Source organism: Lontra canadensis, unplaced genomic scaffold, assembly GCF_010015895.1.
Source record: "Lontra canadensis isolate GAN:19392208 unplaced genomic scaffold, GSC_riverotter_1.0 scaffold20, whole genome shotgun sequence".
NCBI lineage: Eukaryota > Metazoa > Chordata > Mammalia > Carnivora > Mustelidae > Lontra > Lontra canadensis.
In genome coordinates this window covers 19,284,277-19,305,758 of record NW_022631014.1, presented here as the reverse complement: position 1 = coordinate 19,305,758, position 21,482 = coordinate 19,284,277, and the positions used below count along the sequence as shown (strand labels likewise).

At 48.2% G+C, this 21,482-nt stretch overlaps 1 protein-coding gene across 1 annotated transcript in view; it reads left to right on the top strand.

The window, feature by feature from the left end:
• ITGA9 (integrin subunit alpha 9) overlaps nucleotides 1-21,482 on the top strand; it is a 326,387-nt gene that overhangs the window by 163,782 nt on the left and 141,123 nt on the right. Inside the window, exons 16-17 of the mRNA XM_032861219.1 lie at nucleotides 5,372-5,518; nucleotides 20,374-20,450. Coding sequence (XP_032717110.1) covers nucleotides 5,372-5,518; nucleotides 20,374-20,450 — 224 coding nt within the window. The remainder of the gene's footprint in view (nucleotides 1-5,371; nucleotides 5,519-20,373; nucleotides 20,451-21,482) is intronic.

Below are 21,482 nucleotides of genomic sequence, written 5' to 3'. Positions count from 1 at the left end.
CTTCTAGCTTCTGAGAATTTTAAACTGCCTGAATCATTTAATGGCCATTGTGATCCTTATGGTCAGAGAGAGAAAGGAAAAAGCATTCCACTTTCAGGGTTTCTCATTCCTGGGCATACCTGAAGGGCCATCATGGGCAGAAGCAGAGCCCTGTGTAGGGAGAAAGAGGCAGAAAGAATCCAGGGAAGGTGGGGGGGAGGGGGGATCACATGTTTGGAAAAAGAAAAAAATACCAAGGCCTCTTTAAAAAACACTTAGAGGGTTTTTCCGAAACCAATTATCTGGCTTAATGCTAGCGGCTTATTTGCTGACCTTCTGTGTTATTTGCACATTTAAAGTGAGGCCAGCCCTTCCTGTTTTCATTTAGTTGACCCTGGCAGCTGCTTGTTAGCTGAGAAAGATGAAAACCCTTCATTTCTTGGGGAAAAGCTACCCTGAGAGGTAGGTTTCTAAATCTCGAGGCTAGTTGAGGGTGCCCAGAGCACAGGACCCACTTTCTTCAAGTCTTAAAGCCAGGGTTGGAATCAAATCTCTCTGGGGAGGTTTCCCCCACATAGTAATGCATGCCTTGTTCTGGGCAGGTAGGTGGGTTCTTGTGATTTGATACTAATAATACTCACCAATGAAAATTCTGTGATGACACAAATAAAGGAGACAATGACTTTGAGGCCTTGGCCAACTGCTTAGACACCCTAGGCTAATGGGCAAAGCAGCCCTGGTGGTGGGTGGCACCTGCCTGTCAGCGGGCCTCCCCTGCAGGATTTGAGTTACTTCTGTTTCATTTTCAGAGCAAGGTGATCAGATAGAAGGAAAAGCCGGAAGTTCTCTCCATAAGGAAGGGAGTCCGTAGGAAGGCATGTTGCTCTGAGGCCCTCACTGCCTCTTGCCAGCAGACTCTGCAAGGCCCCGTGGCCCTCCCCAGGGACCCCAAGAGAATGTCTTCACATGTGAGATGAGCTGAGGAAGGAGGAGGTTGTAGTCCAAAGGAGGGCAAAGCCCATCCCTGAGAAGATGTTTGGATGGGCTCATGGTATAGGCAGAGGAGTCTATGGTGAGTCTATGGTGAGTCTGTATGAGCCAGTGCCAGGGAAGGCTGACCTTAGACACTGGAGCAGGGGTGCAGTTTTGCGTAAGACAAGAGGAAGCACGGAGGTTTAGGCCCAGATCAGTGTATTCAGGAAGATTCCTTGCAGAGTTAGAGCCTGGAGCCAGGAAGATTTCTGTGTCGTAACAAAGCTCCATGTGTCTACTCCTAAGTTCATGGCATACTTGTCCTTTTCCTGCTAACATGATGTTGAGTGACATGTGTCCACTCACTCACACAAGCTGAACATCAGGCTGTCCTCCAAAATTATTGATGGAAGAGAGGTCATCCCTATATCCTGTCCTCAAGTCCTACCACCATTTCCTCCTAAGTTACCTTCCCATCCCTCCCGTTTGCTCCATCACCACTGCTGTGTCCTGGCAAAGGCTTTCACAGTCTTTCCTCTGAAGCCCTATGGCGACCTCCTTCTATCCTACATGTCCCCAGGCTTGCCCCCCATCGGTCTACTTCTGTTCTACAGTAAGAGGGAGCTTTCTAGAACACAGCTTCCTCCAGCCTCCTCACTGGCCTCCCTGCCTCCCATCTCACCCCATCGGTGCAAGAAACCAGAGGGATTCTTCTCAAACACAGTCTCTAGCATCACCTTGCAGTTCTTACTTACCATCCTTGCGATTTTTACTGTCCTCGCAGTTCTTCCCCGCTCACAGGATGCAGTCAGCGCACCTGTGAACCCCCTGAGGTCCAGTCTCTGCTTCAGCCTCTTCTCTCCCTCGTTCTCCCCAGAAGCCCAACTTCCCCACCTTTGGGAATCACACGCAATCCACTGGACACACCATGCCCTCTCCACACGGCTGGACCAGCCATGCCTCTGGCCTGCTCTCTGGCTGAGCCCAGGGCACCTCTGGGAAGCCTTCTAACCCTCTGTCTGAATCATATGTCCCTCATTTGAGTCTCCAGAGCCTCTTCTGTTCTGTGTGTATTACACAAGATAGTCCTTATGCTTACTGTTTCCCCGATGGTCTTTCATCTCTGTGTCCCTTAGATCCAGCACACAGCCTGGCATAAAGTAAGCACCCAATGAGTTTGTAATTGAGCATAGGTTAAGTTCCCTGTTAAACCTCAGCCACCACAAATTCTGCCACCCGCCTGGGATGGGGCAGGCGGTTGTTCTCTGTGTGGGCTCCTTCAGCTTTCAGAATCAGGACACTTCCTGTTGATCTTTAGGGCGAAAAAGTGGAGTCTTGCCTCTTGGTCTGCTGAATAAGTGTTCAACGTTAGAAGCTTCCATTCATAGTGGTGATTTTTTTTTTTTTCTTAAAGCAGTAACATTTCAGTGATTACAGTCTGTGCCAGAAAGCTAAGCCTCCTCTCTCCTAAGGAGTTCCTCCACTAATTGCAGTGCTGATCTGAGGGAAGCTTTCAGAAAGGAAAAGGAAACCACCAAATGTTGCTGCTGCTTTTCCTTCGCAGCTCCGATCATACAAACCCAGCATGGGCAGGGGGATGTCCTTTTGGGGGGTGTTGGCGCCTTTCAGAATGCCGTGCCCACCTCCGCCTCTGCCCACGGCTGTCAGTACGGTTTTGTTCCCTCCTGCCCAGAGCTATGGGCACATGTAATAAGAACCGTACTTCCAAACATCTTACTTAAAACAGGTTCTTGCGATCAGTACCAGAGCACAGCATCTGCAAGCCTAGATGTCAGACTCCGTTACTCATCCCCAGTACAGTTTCCCTCCATGGTGAGCCTGGCTTGGATGGCCGCGTGTTTGGGAACAGGGCTGGCGTGCCTGTCTGAAAAACAGTGCTCCCACCCCGCCCTGTATCTTCATAAGTGAACAGGTGATTTTTGAGGCTGACGTCAGCACCTAAGGCAGTTCGGATAATCTTTGAATGGTATATTACGGACTTTAGGGAAGGCAGTTTTGCTTCTGATCCTACAACTTACTACACGCTTTGGGGTGGAGTGCCATTTATTTGAGCTCCCAAGCCTCTGTTGCCTCATCTGCAGGATGGGAGCGGTAGTCTACCAGCTCAGGTGGTGTGCAGATTAAGGAAAGTGATGTCTTGGCCCAGTCTCTGGAATACTTGGGGCTGGTGGCCAGGAAATGATGAGTTACTTCTGTCTACCCCCACCCCCACATTCGACCTTTCCCCCAAGAATAAAAACATAATAATTGCCTTACTTCACCGTGAAGGATTTAAATGCAAAGCCTTAAGGTAGTCAACCCTAAAAAACAAAGCAAAACAAAACAAAACACTGAAGCATGTATTTCTCAAACCATAAAGATGGCTCGGGCTTTTCTTCTCCATGCCTCCAAAAGTCTTTAGATTCTGCTTATCAGAGTCAGCAAGGCAGAGGAGATCCGATTCCCAGGAGTGTGTTTTGCTCCAGGAAAGGACATAGGTGTTAAATATCTGTCCCTAAAATCCGAAGGTCAAGAGAATTTTCTGGAAGCAGTGTATCCAAGACTTCCCCGGCACTCCCCTGTATTTTAGTTATGCTAAATGATTGAATCTCTCCCCCGCTGCATGCTTTCCTGAACATGAAGCATCTCCTCGCCGTTCGGGCCCCTGCCCCCAGAGTCATCTGTCCCCCACTCTCCACAGGTATGGCCACTTATGGTTCCCCATGCCACAGCCCGCTGGCTTCGGTGTCCCCTCCTCTCCTGGGCTGCTGTGGGAGATTCCTCCTCTGCTCTCCATTGCCTCTGAGTATCTGCTCCACGGAACAACCCTACCCTTTTTCAGAGGCAACCATGTTAAAAACAGAGAGAAACCAAACAGAATAAAAACCCTCTTTAACTTTGTTTAGCCTGCTCTCTCCCTCTTCCACCCCCTCCTCCAAATTGTTTGATCACAGACCCTTTAATTTATTCCCCTCCCGGGGAACTGAGGTTCCTGGGCGCCATCTTGGAGAATGCTGCTAATTTATTGGGGGGGGGGCCGCCACCCATTCGCTCGTTAAGGCAGATGTGAGTGCAGACGTCGGTGGGTGAGGGCATCCACTCTAACAGGTCGTTGTGTGCTGGAGCTCTGTGTTGTGGCCCAACCGTCTCCAACTCCAGTGCACATGCGAAGCGAGGAAGACAAACCACAGCATGTCATGACTGCGATGTGCCCACTCCCGCTTAGACTGGACCAGTATCCAAAACCTAGCTGGCGTGCCTGCCTGTGGAGAGGGGCATTGGCTGTCGGGGAGACCTGGGAGCAGGTTCCTCATGGTGCGCTGCTTGGGAACTTCAGAACTTTCTACTATTTTGAACACAGCTCTAACCTGTTCGAAATTCCACCCGACTTCACCCAGAGAGTGGTGTGATGTCCTCGGCTCCACTCCCGGCCCTGTGGTTGGCTTCTGGCCACCTGCCCAGCTTCTCTCAGTCCCTGACGGGGCCGCCATGCTCCTCTGCTGGCTTCCTGCCTGAGACAGGTGTGGAGCAGTGGGGACTTGGCTTATTCGTGCCACAGCTCAGATGTGCCCCACTCCACTTGGAAGCCCACCTCCCACAGGGCGTGCTGGCCCTCTCAGCCTTGTGCCCTGGGGAATGTACCCCTGCAACTTCCTTTTCCTTTCCTGGATGATGGAGGATAAGAAGTTCTAGTTCGTGGGGCTCGGGCATGTTGCCTGTCTGTTCAGAACACCTGGCTGGCATGGTGCCTGGCATCTTGTAGGTGTTCGTTGTCTGTTTGCCTTCTTCCCTACCCATCCCTGCTTTCCTTCCCATCCCCTGCTTTCCTGTTGTGATTAGCAACCTTTCATTCATTCTTTTGGGTCTTAAAGCCCTGGAGTTTCAGAAGAAAGAACATAGGGCCAGAAATAAGACTTTCAGTCCTGGCTCCACGGATCCCGAACCCCGGGAAGACAGTAGGCTCCTCAGTGTCACTCGATCTCCTGCTGCAGCACAAGAGCCGTATCCATCTCCATACAAAAGACCTTTGCTTCTCCAGACACTGGGAATGCGGAGGGTCAGCTTACGGTGCGAGCGCAGATGCTTCCCCTGCCCGCCAGCTGGCTTAGAAGGATATTTGGAAGATGAGTAGAGTCATGTGTTCCATATGCTGAAGAGAAGATGATTAGCACCCCCACCCCCGAGAAGGTAGAGTGGGGAAGCCCCCACTCATTATCCAGCTGACCTTGGACGAGACGTTCCCTGCTCTCCGCCTTCGTTACCTCAGCTAGGATAGGAGAACAATAAAGTCTTACCTCACAGGGGTGGCTGTGAGGCTGGCATGAGGCCATCCATGTGGAAGGTCTTTGTAAACTGTGAAATGCTCTGTGTGCGTCGCCCAGCGCCAGTTGTTAATGCACGTGCCTGTTTCTTGTTGCAGCGGCGAGTGCAGGACGTCATCAGTCCCATTGTGTTTGAGGCCGCCTACAGCCTGGGTGAACATGTGACTGGAGAGGAGAGGGAGCTGCCAGCTCTGACACCAGTGCTCCGCTGGAAGAAGGGACAGAAGATTGCCCAAAGGAATCAGGTCAGAACCTTGAAACTCCTGGCCGGAACCCAGGGTGGTAAGGTGCCTGTGGCAGAAGCTGTGGCCCTGGCTGTCTGGGCACACCCTCTCACTGCGCCTCCCTTTACTAATCTGCAAAATGGCAAAATGTGTGGTTTGGGGGGTTGCATCTAAAAACGACATAATTTAAGCACATTGAGGCTATTCCCAAGCAGTTATAAACTTATAACCCCTTGGAGGTCATGAACTGGTTACTGGGCCCCTCAACTTGACACCTGTTCCTAGACCATTTCCAGAGCTGAGATCACCATAGTAGGCACTCACTAAATGTTTTCTTGGTGAGGGCATGAGTCAGGTGAAGAAGAAAGGACATCATCTTGTAGAATTGGTTGTTGGGTTAGAAATTTCCAACCCTTGCATCCCTGGAGAACAGTACAGAGCGAGTGCTTGTGGGCCACCTATCCTGACTGATGCTGATCAGGTTCTCGGGTGTGCTGCTGTGTAGATGAGCTGCAAAGCCACGTCAGGTAGAGGCCCTCCCAGTAGCTGTGAGCCTGTAAGCTGATTCTGCCACAGTGCTGCCCGTCGGCCTTGAGCCATCTGTGCCACATGCAGCGCTGACTTCTGTCCTGGAAATAGGCAAAGACCCTGTGGTCCCCAGTCTGTTTTCAGCCTTTCCTCAACACCACGATCACCACAGATCCAGGACCTTGGTGGCAGGGGTTGGGGGAATGGTCAGGCAAAACTGCGTTTTGGCTGAACTAGACTTCTGTGCAGGGTGGGAGCAAAGTCATGGAACCACCCACCAGCCCCACCCTCCTGCTGACTGCACTGAGCTTAGGGGAAACCTAGCACAGCAAGTGACCCAAGCCTTGCCGATTAGACTTGTGAACCAAACCACAGAGAAGGGTTTGAGGTTTGACATGTGCATCCAGAAGTTCAGTTAAGTGGTGAGATTTTTTACCCAATTCTCTCCCAAAATATCTCCCACACGATCTTGGCTTCAGGTTCCCTAGAAGCAGAGCCTGAGGCAGGGATTTGGTAGCACATGGGAGAAACCTAAGGAAGTGAGGAAAGTGGAATGGACTGAGCAAGGATGTGGCCTCAGCTAGGCTAGCCCTAGCTGAGCTGGAGAATTCAGTAACATAAATTTTACCAAAGAGCTATCTTCTTGAGGCAAGGGGGCTGACCTTTTGGGTTCCTTGTTAGTCAGCCATTGGCTGGCCATCCCGTGTAGAAGGGGAGTGTGGGTCTCCTTGAAGGAGAGCTGCTTTAGCTTCAGATAGTTCTCTGAGGAAGAATGCAAATGTGAGCCATTCACTGCCTACACTCACATCAGCAGGGGGAGAGGCCACAGTCATGCAGGGATGTGGACAGGGCTCCCAGCACCTGCTACATGTATACATACAACCTACTGGCCATACTGACTTTTTACGTCCTTGTTTTGATTTTGAATGTGAACTTCTTTCAAAACACGGGTACCCTGGAAGGTGACTGGTATGTCCTGCTGGTTATTGACACTTGGAGTAGGCTGGGGTCTCAGTGAATGAGCCTGATCAAAGCCAAAAGTGCAGAGACAGATTAGTATTAAAATGCCCTTCTTGGTCTCTTCTGGTCAAGGTGGTCAACCAAGCACCTATGTTTAGGCTTCCTGAGGCCCCATTACAGTGATTATAGATGAGTTAATAGGGACAGAGAGGAGAACGCTGTGGGGGATGGGACATCAGTCAGCAAGAGAGTTGTAATTTTCTGGAGTGAGTGAAGAAGATGGAAGAGTGGTGGTGGGTGAGCCTCGAGCTACACATGGAGGGGCTAGGTGTCCATCTACCCAGAATCCAGAAAGGCTGCAGCCATGGCCAGGCCAGCAGTTACAGAAGGGTACAAGAGTGACAGGTGGGACTGAAATAGGGAAGGGGGCCTATTTTTTTAAATTTTTTTTTTATATCTTTTCAGTGTAACAGTATTCATTGTTTTTGCACCACACCCAGTGCTCCATGCAATACATGCCCTCCTTAATACCCACCACCTGGCTCCCCCAGCCTCCCACCCCGCACCCCTTCAAAACCCTCAGGTTGTTTTTCAGAGTCCATAGTCTCTCATGGTTCACCTCCCCTTCCAATTTCCCTCAACTCCCTTCTCCTCTCCGTCTTCCCATATCCTCCATGTTATTTGTTATGCTCCACAAATAAGTGAAACCATATGATAATTGACTCTCTCTGCTTGACTTATTTCACTCAACATAATCTCTTCCAGTCCCGTCCATGTTGCTATAAAAGTTGGGTATTCATCCTTTCTGATGGAGGCATAATACTCCATAGTGTATATGGACCACATGGGAAGGGGGCCTATTAAGTGAAACTTGGTAAGTGAAAGAGTTGGTGTTTCTCCCCTGTTCTTGTCCCTTTATACTTTAGGCATGCAGAATAGCAAGCGACCAGGCAGTTTTCTTCTATAAAGAATTTAACTGGTTGAGATAGCGTGAGTTGGCTGCTTCCCCAGAGGAAAGCCTTACCTCATCTGGCATTTAGAGGCTCCACTGTAAGTGCTAGCTTCCTCTCCTACCATTCCCAGACACATCCACAGATTTTCTAATCAGTCCTTTTGTCTTATTCTTAAATACAAATGGACAACCAGTGTAGCCTGAGAATGCAGGGGCAATGTGGTACATTGAAAAAGAAATACAATAAAAAACAAAATAACTGACTTAGAAGAAAATAGATTATTTAGGGGATAGAAGAGATTATATAAATTTTAAAACCACCATAAACTGTATGTAATAAATACAAGGAGATTTAGAATATATTTTGTCCATTGGGAAATGGTTGGAATGCTATTTCTTTTTAAAGGGAAGAAACAAGAAAAGGGGGGTTCTTAAAGATTATGGTTGCAGAGACAAAAATTTAGTAGGATAAGAAGATGATGGTAAGAAATCCACCAGTAAGCAGAGCTGAAAGACAAATAGAAAAGACAGCTAAAAGATCAATTTACAAGGTTCTATATTCAAGTAATAGGAATACCAGAAAAAGTAAAGAGAGAATATTTAAAAAGTTATGGGAGACAATAGAACAAAATTTCCCAGAGGTAAAGGACAACATTATTTTTTTAATTTAATGGTCTCACCAACTTACAAGCAGGATAAACCAAAAATATCCTGGATGCTTCATTTTGCAGTGTCTCTGCTCCTAAGATTTAAGGAAAATTCTAAATGCTTCCGGGACAGGGAGTACAGGATGGTGGTATTGGGGGATATATGTCAGCTTGTAACAGAATTAGAGGCATACTAAATAGACCACCAGACTCCTGATTAGCAATCTTAGAAGTCAGAATATAGTGAAATAAAGGCTTCAAGTTCTGAGAGAAAGTGATTTGAAACTAGAATTTTATACTTTCCCTAAGAGTCAAGTATGAGGTCAAAATACAGTTTTCAGACAAGTGAGGACCAGATAGTTTACCTCTTTAGGAACTCTTCCATGGAAATAACTTGAGATGGCATCCAACAAAACAAAAGTGTAACAGCAAATTAAAAATAAAAAAAATTTACCAATTTAGAACAAGGGATCAATGAACTTCAGGAATAATGAAGCCAGCAATTGACAGAATAACAGAAAGTAGCAAAATTTTAGGATAAAGTGTGGATGAAATATGTTTCTTCTCTAAGAAAAAATAAAGGCAATCAAAAACTCTCAGAAAAATAGAAATATGGTCAATATGTCATGCTTCAAACATAGAAGAAAATATCATGGAATTTTGAGCAAGTAGAGGGATATAAGGAAGAGAAAGGCTTTGATACTAGAAATATTCTCCCTTAAGTGAAAGTTGAGTATTCCAGGAATTGAACTTTGCATGTATAGAAGAGGATATGTAATCATGACACTTGGCTTGGTTCTATTGTGATCAATAATCATGTGGCCATATAACATTAGCATTACTTATTGGTTTTCAGTTATACTATAAAATATAAATGTCCTTAAATTTGACTGTATACGGGTAAAAATAGAATGACCAAAGTTCTCTTAATTTCTTAAATTGGTGGGTCAAAAGATACTGCAAACTTGATGAAACAAGAAATGCTACTAAAAATCACAGAAGTCATCAGTTGAATAGTACTACTTTTTTTTAAAAGATTTTATTTATTTATTTGACAGAGAGAGACACAGTAAGAGAGGGAACACAAGCAGGGGCAGAGGGAGAGGGAGAAGCAGGCTTCCTGCCAAGCAGGAAGCCCGACGTGGGGCTCAATCCCAGGACCCTGGGATCATGACGTGAGCTGAAGGCAGACACTTAACAACTGAGCCACCCAGGCACTCTGGAATACTACTTCTCAAATTGTGGTTGCTGAATCAGCCATGTCAGCCTCTTTTGGGATCTTGTGAGATATTTTAACAATCTGACCAGGTGATTCTCTCTTTCTTTAAAAGATTATTTATTTATTTATTTGAGAGAGAGAGAGAGAGAGAGACAGAACAAGTCAGGAGAAAAGAGAGACATAGGGGGCTCGACCCCAGGACACTGGGATCATGACCTGAGCCAAAGACAGTTGTTTAACTAACCCCTGACCAGGTGATTCTAATGCAGCTGATGTTTGAGAACCACTGCAGGAGAGGAGTTAAGACTAATGATTTGCCTGTCAAAATTAGGAAGGCAGAGGAGAGAAAAATTCTTGTCCATTGTGTCAGGTATTCAGTAAGAGAATGTCTAAATCTGATTAATCATCAAAATAAACACATGTGGATGTGGATAATAGTGGTTGCCCCTGGAGAGCAGGATTCAGTATAGGGAGGTATGTGGCAGGGGATCATTATTTCTTTTAAACATGTGATTCTTTGATTGAAATTAAAACAAAAGAAAAATATTTTTCTTAGATTGGAAAGATTGTCCCGGAGTCTGGGAAATATTCTGGGAGAGTGATCCTTGCTTTTTCTCCTTTTCCTGATTGGGGGGGCAGGGGGTAGCTAATTTAATGACCATCCACCATGTGTCTTCCAGATGTTGACTCAGTTTGAGGGGGAGAAAGATTCTGAGAGCGAGGCCCGCTCTAGCAAGCAGAGCTGAATTTCAGCCCATGTGTGTATTTATGACGGCTCCACAAAGAATATCTAACCTCTTTCCTAGGAAAGAATAACCTCATCAAGTCATGTTGCCAGATAACATTAGGATTTAAATACTGCAGTGTCTTCAACTAAAAGGCACCAAGCCCATATTGGTACACGGGGTTGTGCAGCGGGGCAGACTGCATCCTGGTGAGCCTTTGGAGTCTCGGCCTGCCATCCCAGGTGGTGGAGTTCAGGCAGAACAGCTGCACAGACAGTGTGTGTAACACGGAGGCAGTGGCTAAAGCCTGTGCAGCGTGACTCCCAAGGGATCTGTGGCTTTCTGTGGTGAGCGGGACAGGCAGGAGGCTAGGCCTCTCCACTGCTGGGTGAAGAATGGTGTTGGGAGAATGTGGGTTATGGGATAAGTGCTGGGCTGTGTGAGTGAATAGTCGTACCGTTACCACAGTGCTGAGAACCACCTGGGATCCTGGGCTCTCTGCAGACCTGTGTAGGACATTCAGCCTGATGAACATATACTTCACCTTAAAAATTGAAGGAAAGTTGGGGTGCCTGGGTGGCTTAGTCAGTTAGGCATGTGCCTCTGGCTCAGATCAAGCCCCACATCAGGCTCCCAGTTCAGTGGGGAGCCTGCTTCTCCTTCTGCTCCTGCTTGTGCTCTCTCTCTCTCTATCTATCTACCCATCTATCTCTCATAAATAAACTCTTTAAAAAAATTTTCAGGAGAAGTAGAGACCTACCTCTTCTCAGGGGATATTGAACACAAAACCAAGCAACAACAAGAAAAAGCAACTTGTTTTATCCCTTAACCTGAAGAGTATTTAAAAGGACTGTAATAAATCCAAAAGCAATTTAGTGTCTACTCCATGTAAGACCTTGATAAAGAGAGAAGACATTACTGCCTTCAGTGGGCTTACAGTGCAGGAATAATGTGTACAGAGAAGAAGGTGAGATTCATATTAGTGTGTGTGAGTGTTTCACTCCCAGGGCCACTTCCAGCCAAGGAGAAGGTGTTTTATGGAGAGAGGGAGAATGGGCTGGAGCCAAGGAAGCAGTGTTTGGACACTCAAGGCTGGAGGGGTTTGACAGGCTAAATGAGGATGAAGGACTGATGGATGACCAATGGTCTTCCATGTAGCTGAATGTCTAGTTTTGGGGAAAGGGGAAGGGCCATGAAGACTGGGACTACAGTCATGCCGTCTAAGGTTTTGTTCACTGGCCACGGAGCCAGACTTGTTGCTGTTGGGGACAGGCGACCATTACATCTTTTTGAGTGTGGGGAGACCAGAGACCTTCCTTGGGGATACTGGTCTGCCTGGGCCTGGAGGCACTTGGGAGCTCTCACAGTGGTCCCAGGAAGACCTTGCATGTGAGTTCTCAGAGGTTCAGTGTGGAAGACTCAGAGAGTTGACTCATTATTAGTTCCTAGTGGTCTCAGCTGCTGAAACAGTATGGAACTGATGGGAAGAATTCTGTAGGGTCCCATCTGGCCTGTGTGCTGGGAAGGAAGCTAGGTCCCTTACCTTTCCCCTCAGATGAGCATACCAGTGGCTATGACAGAAGCCCTGTCTTCAAACCCTCTACACTGGGTAGAGCTTGGAAAACTCTGATTGCTCTCAGGCTTGCTCAGGAGACCCCCAGAGACCTGGCTGGGGCTGGACTTCCAGATCGCCCACTTTGTAGACAAATGTTAGGTTTATGCTAATGCATTACTGCAGCAGTAGAAAATGAACGTGCTCCGCGCCCCAGAGAACCCCAGGACTGCTTTCTTCCCCTGGCTTCTCTGGAAAAGGATCATAGTCAGGGGCTCATAGAGTGAGATCAGGGTCCCAAGCCAAGGCAGAATGTATGCACCCAGTGGCATGGGGCAAGTGACTTAGCTCCTGAGAGTCCCCTTATCACCTGTCACTTGGGATGCCATCATCTGCTCTGCCTGCCCGGGAGGGATCGTGGGATTCTGTGAAATAATATATGAGGGACATGAAATGATGAGACGGCATTAGATTCTGCTCTTCCCTTCCTGGGGCGGGGGGGGCAGGTCACCTAGCCTCCGGAAGCCTCCATCTCTTCCCCAGTGAGTGGAGGGGACAAGGCAGCTTCACAGCATTATCGTGAGGAAAGAATGGGGCAAACCATGTGAGCATCTCAGCAGGGCTGGAAGAAAGAGATGCTCCACTGAAGCTGATTCCTTTCTGCTAGGGTATGTCCAGTCTCAGCTGGTCCCTGAGTAGGTTCCTCGGGGAGCAGGCAGTGACACTATCTAAGGGCTCTGGCTGGTTCTTTGTATGGACCTCTTGTGATCTTCAGTGCTGGTCCTTGCCTGTCAGGCCCAGAGATGGCCCTGTCCTAGAGGGGATGGTATGGGGGTGATCTACACCACCAGCTCAAGCTGGAATGGTGTGTGAATCCCCACCTCTACACCTCCTCTCTGCTGCCACCACTGTAGTCCAGACCACCATAATTTCTCACCTGGACCAGGTCATTTCTCTTTATAATGCCTGCCACCCCCATGTTTCCCTCTGCCCTTAGAAGAACATCCAGACTCTTGTTGAGGTCCACAGACCCTGTGCAGTGGGGCCCTGGCCTCTCCAGGGTCATCCAGTGCTGGCTACACACTGCACGCCAACCACCCTCAAACTCACCAAACCCTCTCCTGCCTCAGGCCCTTTGCACATGCTGATATCTCTTGTAGAAAGCTCTCGCTGTGTCTTTCTCACAGCCTGTTCTTCATTTTTCAGGTCTCAGCTGACATATCACCTCTGCAGAGAACCATACTCCTCGAACTATCTGTATTCCCTGACTAAACTATTTGATTCCTTCATGAAACCTGTCACGTTTGTTATTATTTTGTCTAATGGCTTTTCTGTCTCCCTCACTTGAATGGAGGCCCAAGAGGGCAGGGATCTATTTTGTCTCATTTTCTATTGGTTCCTGGTAGCTGACACAGTGCCTAGCCCTCAGTGGCTGCTCTGAAAGGACACAAGGCTAGGGCTTCCTGCAAAGAGTGGACATCCTATCAGAATTTTTTCATTGACAGATTCAGCCAAGCTGTCTAATTTTTTTTAAAGGGTTTATTTATTTATTTGACAGACAGAGATTACAAGTAGGCAGAGAGAGGAGGAAGCAGGCTCCCTGCTGAGCAGAGAGCCCAATGTGGGGCTTGATCCCAGCACCCTGGGATCATGACCCGAGCCAAAGGCAGAGGCTTTAACCCACTGAGCCACCCAGGCGCCCCTGTCTAATTTTTTTAAATGTGCTCTATGAGCTCTCTGGGAATTCCTCCCAGGCAGGAGAGCATGTGTGCAATCAGGGTGATTCACTAACAGTGGTAGTCCGTTTGTGCACGTGTGAATGTCCTTTCCAAAAAACAAGGTGGAGGAAATACGCTTGGTGAAGGAAGAGGCATTGCCTGTGTTGAGAATACTCACTTTGTCATCTTTCAAGGGAAAAGGGGGCTGTTTTACTCTAATGTGAATTTGGAATTATGTTGAAGCCATAAATTTCAGGCCTCCATTGTGCTGGAAATCATCACCCTCTGTCCCCCACAATGCCTGTGTGTGTGGAAATAGAGCCCCAGCCTTCGAGAACTCACTGTTTGTTCAGCCTGGACATGAGGTAATAGTTTCCCAGGTGAGGCACCCAGGTGCCTTAAAAGGCCAGCTCGAAGGTTTATTTTCGTTATCACATATGGAGTCTGCCGAACATTGCAAAGCCGAGGGGTCAGAAGGATGAAACAGAGAGAGCTTGTCACTGAAGACCCGGGGCCAGATGGGTTTCAGAGACCATCCAGTCTGCTCGGGGTGGGTGTTGGGGGGCAAATTAAGCACCTGGATTCAAGGGAGCAGTTTGGTCCGGCAGAAGAGGGGGCAGGATTAGAGGAAGAAGTTTCCACCCCCATCCCTGGTCCAACCAGATCACCCCCTCCCCTTTCATAAGCATCAGCTGCTTGTCATCAGCTGCTGGGTAATCTTTTCAGAAAGGGCATCTCGGTGAAACACATGCGAAGGCCATCTAGCTTCAACTATGTGTGAGGAAGACATGTACTTCAGCTTCCCTGATGACCACAGAAGTCCAGTTACATCTCCATGTCTCTGGCTTCTCCTCCAGTGTTAACCCCAAGAACAGAGGAGAGGTGACTCCCATCTCTCAAAGGCTGGGCTGTACCTGGTAGAGTGACCCATGCAGTCTGCAAGCTTTCTTCTTTAGTGCTTCATCTCTGCAACTTACGGAAAGAGTGTGTCCTGATCCCCCACAACTCTTTGAGGGAAAATATAGTGGTTTTCCCCCAAATCTTCAGGCCTGTTGGGTTTTCTTTCCTTCATCCTGCCTTATGGAAAACCTTGCCCATGAGCCCATGCTGTGTGTATATAAACAAGAAAGGACACATGTCCTGTGGATAGTCTCTGCCTGGGGAAGAAACATTAGCCCCGCCTTGGTCACCTTCGGAGGGGACTGAGGAAGTCAGAGGCCAGGCCTTGCTACTTGAAGTTATACCTGGAGCCCCACTGAGGTGAGGCTCGAGTGGGTGTGTGAGAAGGGTCTTGCTGGCAGCCTCTCCAGTCTTCCTCCCAGTTGCCTGAATGCATCTGGCTCTGCAGCCTTTAGAAATACAGCTAGCATGTTCTTCCTTTCCTCTTTCGGCACCAGCACCTTTATTCCTGGTTCTATTTTCTGCCTCTCGTGACTAGTTAGTAGTAGCTGTTAAAAAAAAAAAAATGATAAATGAAGCATAGGACACACAAAGATTCCAGGATGAAAAATCAAGGGAGCGCATTTCGGGACCTGGGGGCCAGAAGGTCTCTAGGAGCAAGTTTATGGCTGATATTAAAAGGCAGGGTTTGTAGGGGGACGTGAAATGTGGCTTGTAAAAGGCCAGCCAGGCCCAGGCAGTCCTGGAGTCCAGGGGAGCCAAGAGGCCAGGTGCAGTCCCCCGTGGGCCAGCTCAGCTCTTGCTAGTTTCTCATAGAGGTGGAGCAGGACCATGGGAAAGGCTGTCTTTAGGCAGAGGGGAGTGTGCTGTGAACTGCAGGACCATGGAGTAAACCGAAGGATACCCCCAGACAGAACTTAATCACTTCCAGTTTTTCCATAAAGACATGAGGCAAAATTGGTGCTGTGTTTGCTTTAGAGGAAGACCAGTGGGACTGTTGTTCTCCCATGATTTCAAAATCTAAAAGGATAATTTGTACAGACCCTGATACGGAAGAAATTCCTCCACTTCAATTTATGAAGTATTTGTCTTTCATTTATTCCTGTGGTCATGATATTTTTTAGAAAGCAACTCTGTCTGTATGACCTTATTTTAAATACCAGGCAAAGAGATATTTCCTTTCTTCATTTGGGCACAGGGCTGAATCCAGAAATCCTGGGACCACCCAGTGGTCCCAGTGTTAAACACAGTGTTGGATTCTGGAAAAAGGAGCCCACTAAAACAGAATTGGAAAGAGAAATTCATGGCATTTACACATTTTTTTTAACCCTGTACTACGTGCTGGGGGTTACAGACATGGTTTACGTATGGCCAGGCCTCTGGGAGCTTCTATGGGACTGGGAGAGGAGCAACAGTTCAGAAATGTATCTCCCATTGTCCAGGCAGAGACCCCCTGCTAAGTCACATTGCCCATCAGGAAATGCCTCACTCGTGTTAGCTTAAAAATAGCCTTCTTGTTTGGCCCCCTTGGGGGTGGGATATGAAAAGCATATATTCCCACCCAGTCCAGTTGTCCTATTTTCTCAGGCCTCAGCATGGATGGGGTTGCTATAGCAACCCTGTAAACAGTATCTAATCTGTGTCAATGATTATATATATATATATATATATATATATATTTACTGCAAATATCACCAAGTCCAAGAAATTGATCCTCCTATGAACATGACAGCTGGAATAGGTGAAGAATCCTACTTCCCACTAGATCAGAAGTGAAGATTTTTTTCCAACATGGATTTGAGTAAGGGAAGTGGGCACCCCATAGCTTGAACATCCAGACAGCTTCCTCTCTGCAGTCAGCCTTGGCCAGGACAGCCACTGAACTGCCAGCCACAAGCCACACATCCCCAAGGCTGTGTTGGCCTTGGTGGCCACAGCGTTGGGAAGAAAACTCTAGCCTCTGTACTTTGGCTCAGAGAGCTGTAACTTGAGCTGAATTCATTGTATCCCCCCCCCCCCCCCCGCCCCTTGGCTGAAGAGAATGAGGAAATCAATAGATAAATATTTTAGAACAGGAGTCCACAAGCTGCAGGCTAAATCTGGTCTGCTGCTTATTCTTATAAATAAAGTTTTATTGAGACACAGCCATGCCTGTTTCTTTACATGGCGCATATGGCTGCTCTCACAGCACTAGTTACAACAGAGACTGCACAGCCTAGAGCGAAATGGGTTTACTAGATACCCTTTACAGATGAAGTCGGCTGACTCTGTTCTAAAAGAAACAGAGGAAGGATTTGGGGAGGAGGAAAACTAATCTCCATTAGAAATCTGGGTGAAGACCAGAGTGAGGCAGGAGCCAACATGGAAATGTAGTCTGTGAGTATGAGGAGGCTGCTGGGTGTCCGCAAGTCTCTGAAGCCTGAGGCAGGAAACGGTTGTCTCCTGAGAGAAAGCATTTATCTGTTTTTACCAGAGAGGAATTAAGAGATGGTGGCTTCTCTCATCTTCCAGGTAAAGAAACAGACAGGGCTTTGCCAACCAGTAGGTGGAGGCTGGAGGAAAGTGGGAAAGACCACTTCCAAGCTGGTGGGGAATTTGTCCGATTCAGACAGCCAAGCTTGTGTTTGCCTAGAACACCAGGGAGATGAGGGGCAAAGGTGGGCGGAGGAATTTCTTAGAGGCCTGGTTGGCACTCAGGGTTGTTCCTAAGAGAAAAAGTGGGAGTTTGGCCCACTGGCTTCATGGAGAACCTGTACTCTTTGTACTTAGTAAAGGAGAAGTAGTCTTTCTTGGCTTCTGGAAACTCTATGTTATCAGCTGGCATTCTGAGGCCTTAGTCTGCCCACCTTCTGCCCCAGAAAGATGCTTTTCAGTTCCTTGGAAAACAATACAGTTACTTACCCAGAGAGACAAATCCAGGTCCAAAGCAGGGGAACTCTGAGTTTCAACCTCAGCCTCCCTGGTGCATGAGGCAGGTCTCTTGACTCCCTCTGTCTTGCTATTCTACCCATAAGACAACTGCGTTCCCAGCCTGGGAGGGTCTTTGCCTGAAACCTTGGCTTGTTTTCATTTTATAACTGTGGAAATTAAGTTCTGGGTTAATTTCTGAGCTGGTGCTTTATCTTCTCAGGATAGGTCGTGCTTCATGTTAGCTGGTGAGTGCCCACATATAACATGTGTGCAGTGTGTGTGTGTGTATCCCCGTGTGTGTACATCAATATATATATAAATGATGGACTCGGAGCTTGCTTTTGTTGGGTGGAAATTTAGCAGCACTGGGAGACCTAAGCCAGTTTCAGGGATGGGAAATAGTAGGGTACAAGGGGAATGCAGACCAAGGACAATGAGCTTCCACGAAGCCACAGGTTCCTTATCAGAGACTCTACGCTTGCATGTTGCTAAGGGATGGGTGTGGAGCTTTGGCGAGGATGATCAGTGTATTAGCATTGGCCCAGATTGGAGCATCCACTTGGGGCTCCCCATTTCAGTGGTCACCCCAGCTCTCAGAGCACCACGTGGTCCTCTAGGGTTGGCCAGACAACCTCGACGTGCCAGGCTCTGGGGACAGGGACAAAGGTGAGCAGGACCAATATGGTCCCCGTCTTCACGGAGCCTAATTTTAGCAGGGGACATAAACAGGAAACATGTAATGATAAAATCAGTTAGTTACGAACGAGATGAGTGGTAACAGGAGAAAGTGCCCGGAGCTACAAGAACTTAACAATGGAAGCCTGAGCTCGTGGGGGTCTCAGAGATGTGGTTTTGGTTCGCTCATGGAGGGATGCAAAGACACACCCTGGGCGAATGAGGTGGAGGAACTGGAGACTGGCTTCAGTGGAGGCCCTGCTTTTCCAATGCGAAGATGGAAGGCTAGTCTGAGGGGGCAGTCAGCACAAGAGAGCCAGAGGGACAGAGGTGAGGAGGGTGGGGACAAGGTCTTCTCAGATTGTATACCGCAGGATGATTGAGGCCACATCCTCTTTATCACTTCTTACCCACGTCCCCCCCTCACCCAACAATGGGGAACCCAAACTGTCCCTCTCGCCTGTGACCCTGGAAAACCTCGCACTGAGAGGAGCCTGTCAGCAGGGCCAGGGCTTGGTATCGTCGGACCTGAAGCTTATATAATGTGGGAGGAAAGTTCCTTTGAAGGAAAATGTGAAATTACAAAAAACAAAGTTAAGTTCAAGGCCTCAGTCAGGGCATGACAAGGAGGGACCTTCAGGTTCAATTTCAAAGGTGAAGCCACCTTCGGTGCTTTCCCCTCATCCCTACTCTCAGAGAGCCTGCCTCTGTCTCCGAAGACATCCATGCAGTCCACATCAGCTTCCTGCTGTTCTCTCCTTGCTTGAGATCACAAACAAAGACCCAGTGTCTTCTATCAAATTCTCCTGGAAATCTGGCTCTCTCCTTCCTCCCAGTAGTGTCCGAAAGAACACGGGAATTTCCTTCTTTTGCCCAAGACTTCCGTGATTTTCCCCCCTGCCACAATCAAGGCAGGGAATGTTGGCTGGGGCACTTTATTCTTTTGGAAATGTGACGGAGGAATATGAATTTCCATAGGCAGAAATGTTCTGTCTGGTAGGTCTAGACTGTCCATGAGCCAGCAAGTTCACTGGAGCCCGTGTTGGCGCTCTGAGCACCGCCTGGACGTACCCCGCGGGACGGGAACAAATCCCTTGGAACTATGTTCTGTGGTGGGGAAAAACCCACAGGCATGATCAGTGACAGAGAAGTTTAATAGTGAATGACTTACAACTGAAAAATGACAACAGGCTCTTCTCTCCAAAATCCAAAATGATCAAAGCCACTTCCCAGTAGTGAGCAGTGTCTGACAGTTGGGAACGGGAACGTGGGGAGTCTGCTGTCCTTAGAGACATGTCAGAGCACTCCAGAGCTCCAGTCGAGTGTAAGGGAGGGACCGGCCACCCTGTTGTGGGGTATAGGGGAAAACTAAGTCCTCCCAACGTGCCGCCCCCGATTCCCCAGCCAGCCTCCACACAGGCCCAGCTCAGCGCACTGCACAAGCACTCTGAACAGCGGGCTGGCTTGGCGCACTGAGAGCTGGGCCCCAGCACTGGGTGGGGCTTTGGCCATTGAGGTGCGATCTGTTCTGGAGGCTGCCCACTCCCTACCCCTAAGATGCGGGAAAGCGTCTGCTCAGCCCTGGTGTAGTACCCTCAGCCTGATAGCCACAAGGCCTTTTAGACTGTTCTCTTTGCAGCTAAACATTATCATATCCCATCACTCAGGCAGAACCCACCTCCATCAGAGACTTTCTGCCTCCTCAAGAGAGCAAACAGAAGGAAATGACCACACTGTAATCTAAGAATTCTTTACGCAACTGGATTATTATTCATGCACCATCCGAGAACATTTAAGGATCTTCTCAAGGAAGAGGTTCCTTCTTGAGGAACCTACTAGAAGAAGCACTTCAGCAGCCTGAGACATTAACCACAGGAGGAAGGCATGCTGCAGCCCAGCCCCCCACTACTGTGGGTTCCCCCGGAGGAGGAGGAGGAGGAGCCCTCACGTCGGTGGGGGGCTGACTTCCCGGGAGGAGAGAGTGGGAAGCTTTCACAGAAGGAGTTCCTGCTGATTTGGAAGGAAATAGTTGGCTGATATTTACTCCTTTGCCGTTAAATCCTGTTCTTCCTGTCTTCTCTCCCCCACAGACCGTCTTTGAAAGGAACTGCCGCTCAGAGGACTGTGCCGCGGACCTACAGCTCCAGGGTCAGCTGCTGCTCTCCAGGTAACCCAGCCCTCCTCCTGCCACCTCGTTCTGGGAGGCTCCTTTGTCAGGACCCCAGGCCTGAAGCCTGAATGTGCAGAGTGCCCCCCCACCCCACAAAGAGGAGAACTAGAATTGGTGGGATGCAATGCTCTACAACAGTATTTTATAGCTTAACAAGAAGCATGTATATTATACAATAATTTTTTTAAAAAGCTTTTACTTGAGAGGGAGCAAGCTAAAGAGAGCGTGTGGGAGCTGCGAGGGAGAGGGTCGAGCAGACTCCCGGCTGAGCTGAACAGGGAGCCCAGTGCAGGGCTCCATCCCAGGACACTGAGATCATGACCTGAGCCAAAGGCAGAGGCTCAACCCACTGAGCCTCCCAGGCTTCCCTGCAATAATTTTAACAATAGCTATCCTCTGGTGGGGATGATTTGCTCTTTGTTTCATTTACAGTTCTGCATATCTCACAGTTTAGCCTGTATTTCTGATTCCTGTGAGTATTGGTGTGATGGAGGGAGTATTTTATAGTTACTCATTGTATGAGATTGAACCATAAGAAATTGCCAGGGTTTAACTGGGACAGTTCCTATGATTTGACTTAATATTATAATAAGATTCTTTTAATGTTTCCCCCCACACTTAACAATGGCATCTGCTTTCACAACAGGTGAAGGCTCTTTGGTGGCAGGAGGGTGTGCCGGGAGGGGTAGGCGATGTGATCCCCGGAAACAGAACAGCTCTGTTGTTTCAGGCTTCCCTCCCCCAGTACGAGAGTCCTCCTGGCGAAGGTAAACCACACAGAGGCCTCCTGTTTCCTCTCTGCCAGCCTTTTATTTTAGACACCTTATAGGATGAAGGTGCTGGTCCTGAATCATTTGGCCACATTTCAGAGAATGGTTTCCTTTCAAGACAGTTCCTTTGGAACGATCGTTTTAGCTGATCGTTTTAGCCTGGGGGCCAGAATGTCTGTCCATACATGTATTACCATTGCTCAAAAACTGTCCTCACTTTTGATACTTCTCCAAATGCCATTGTATGTCCCTTATTTGT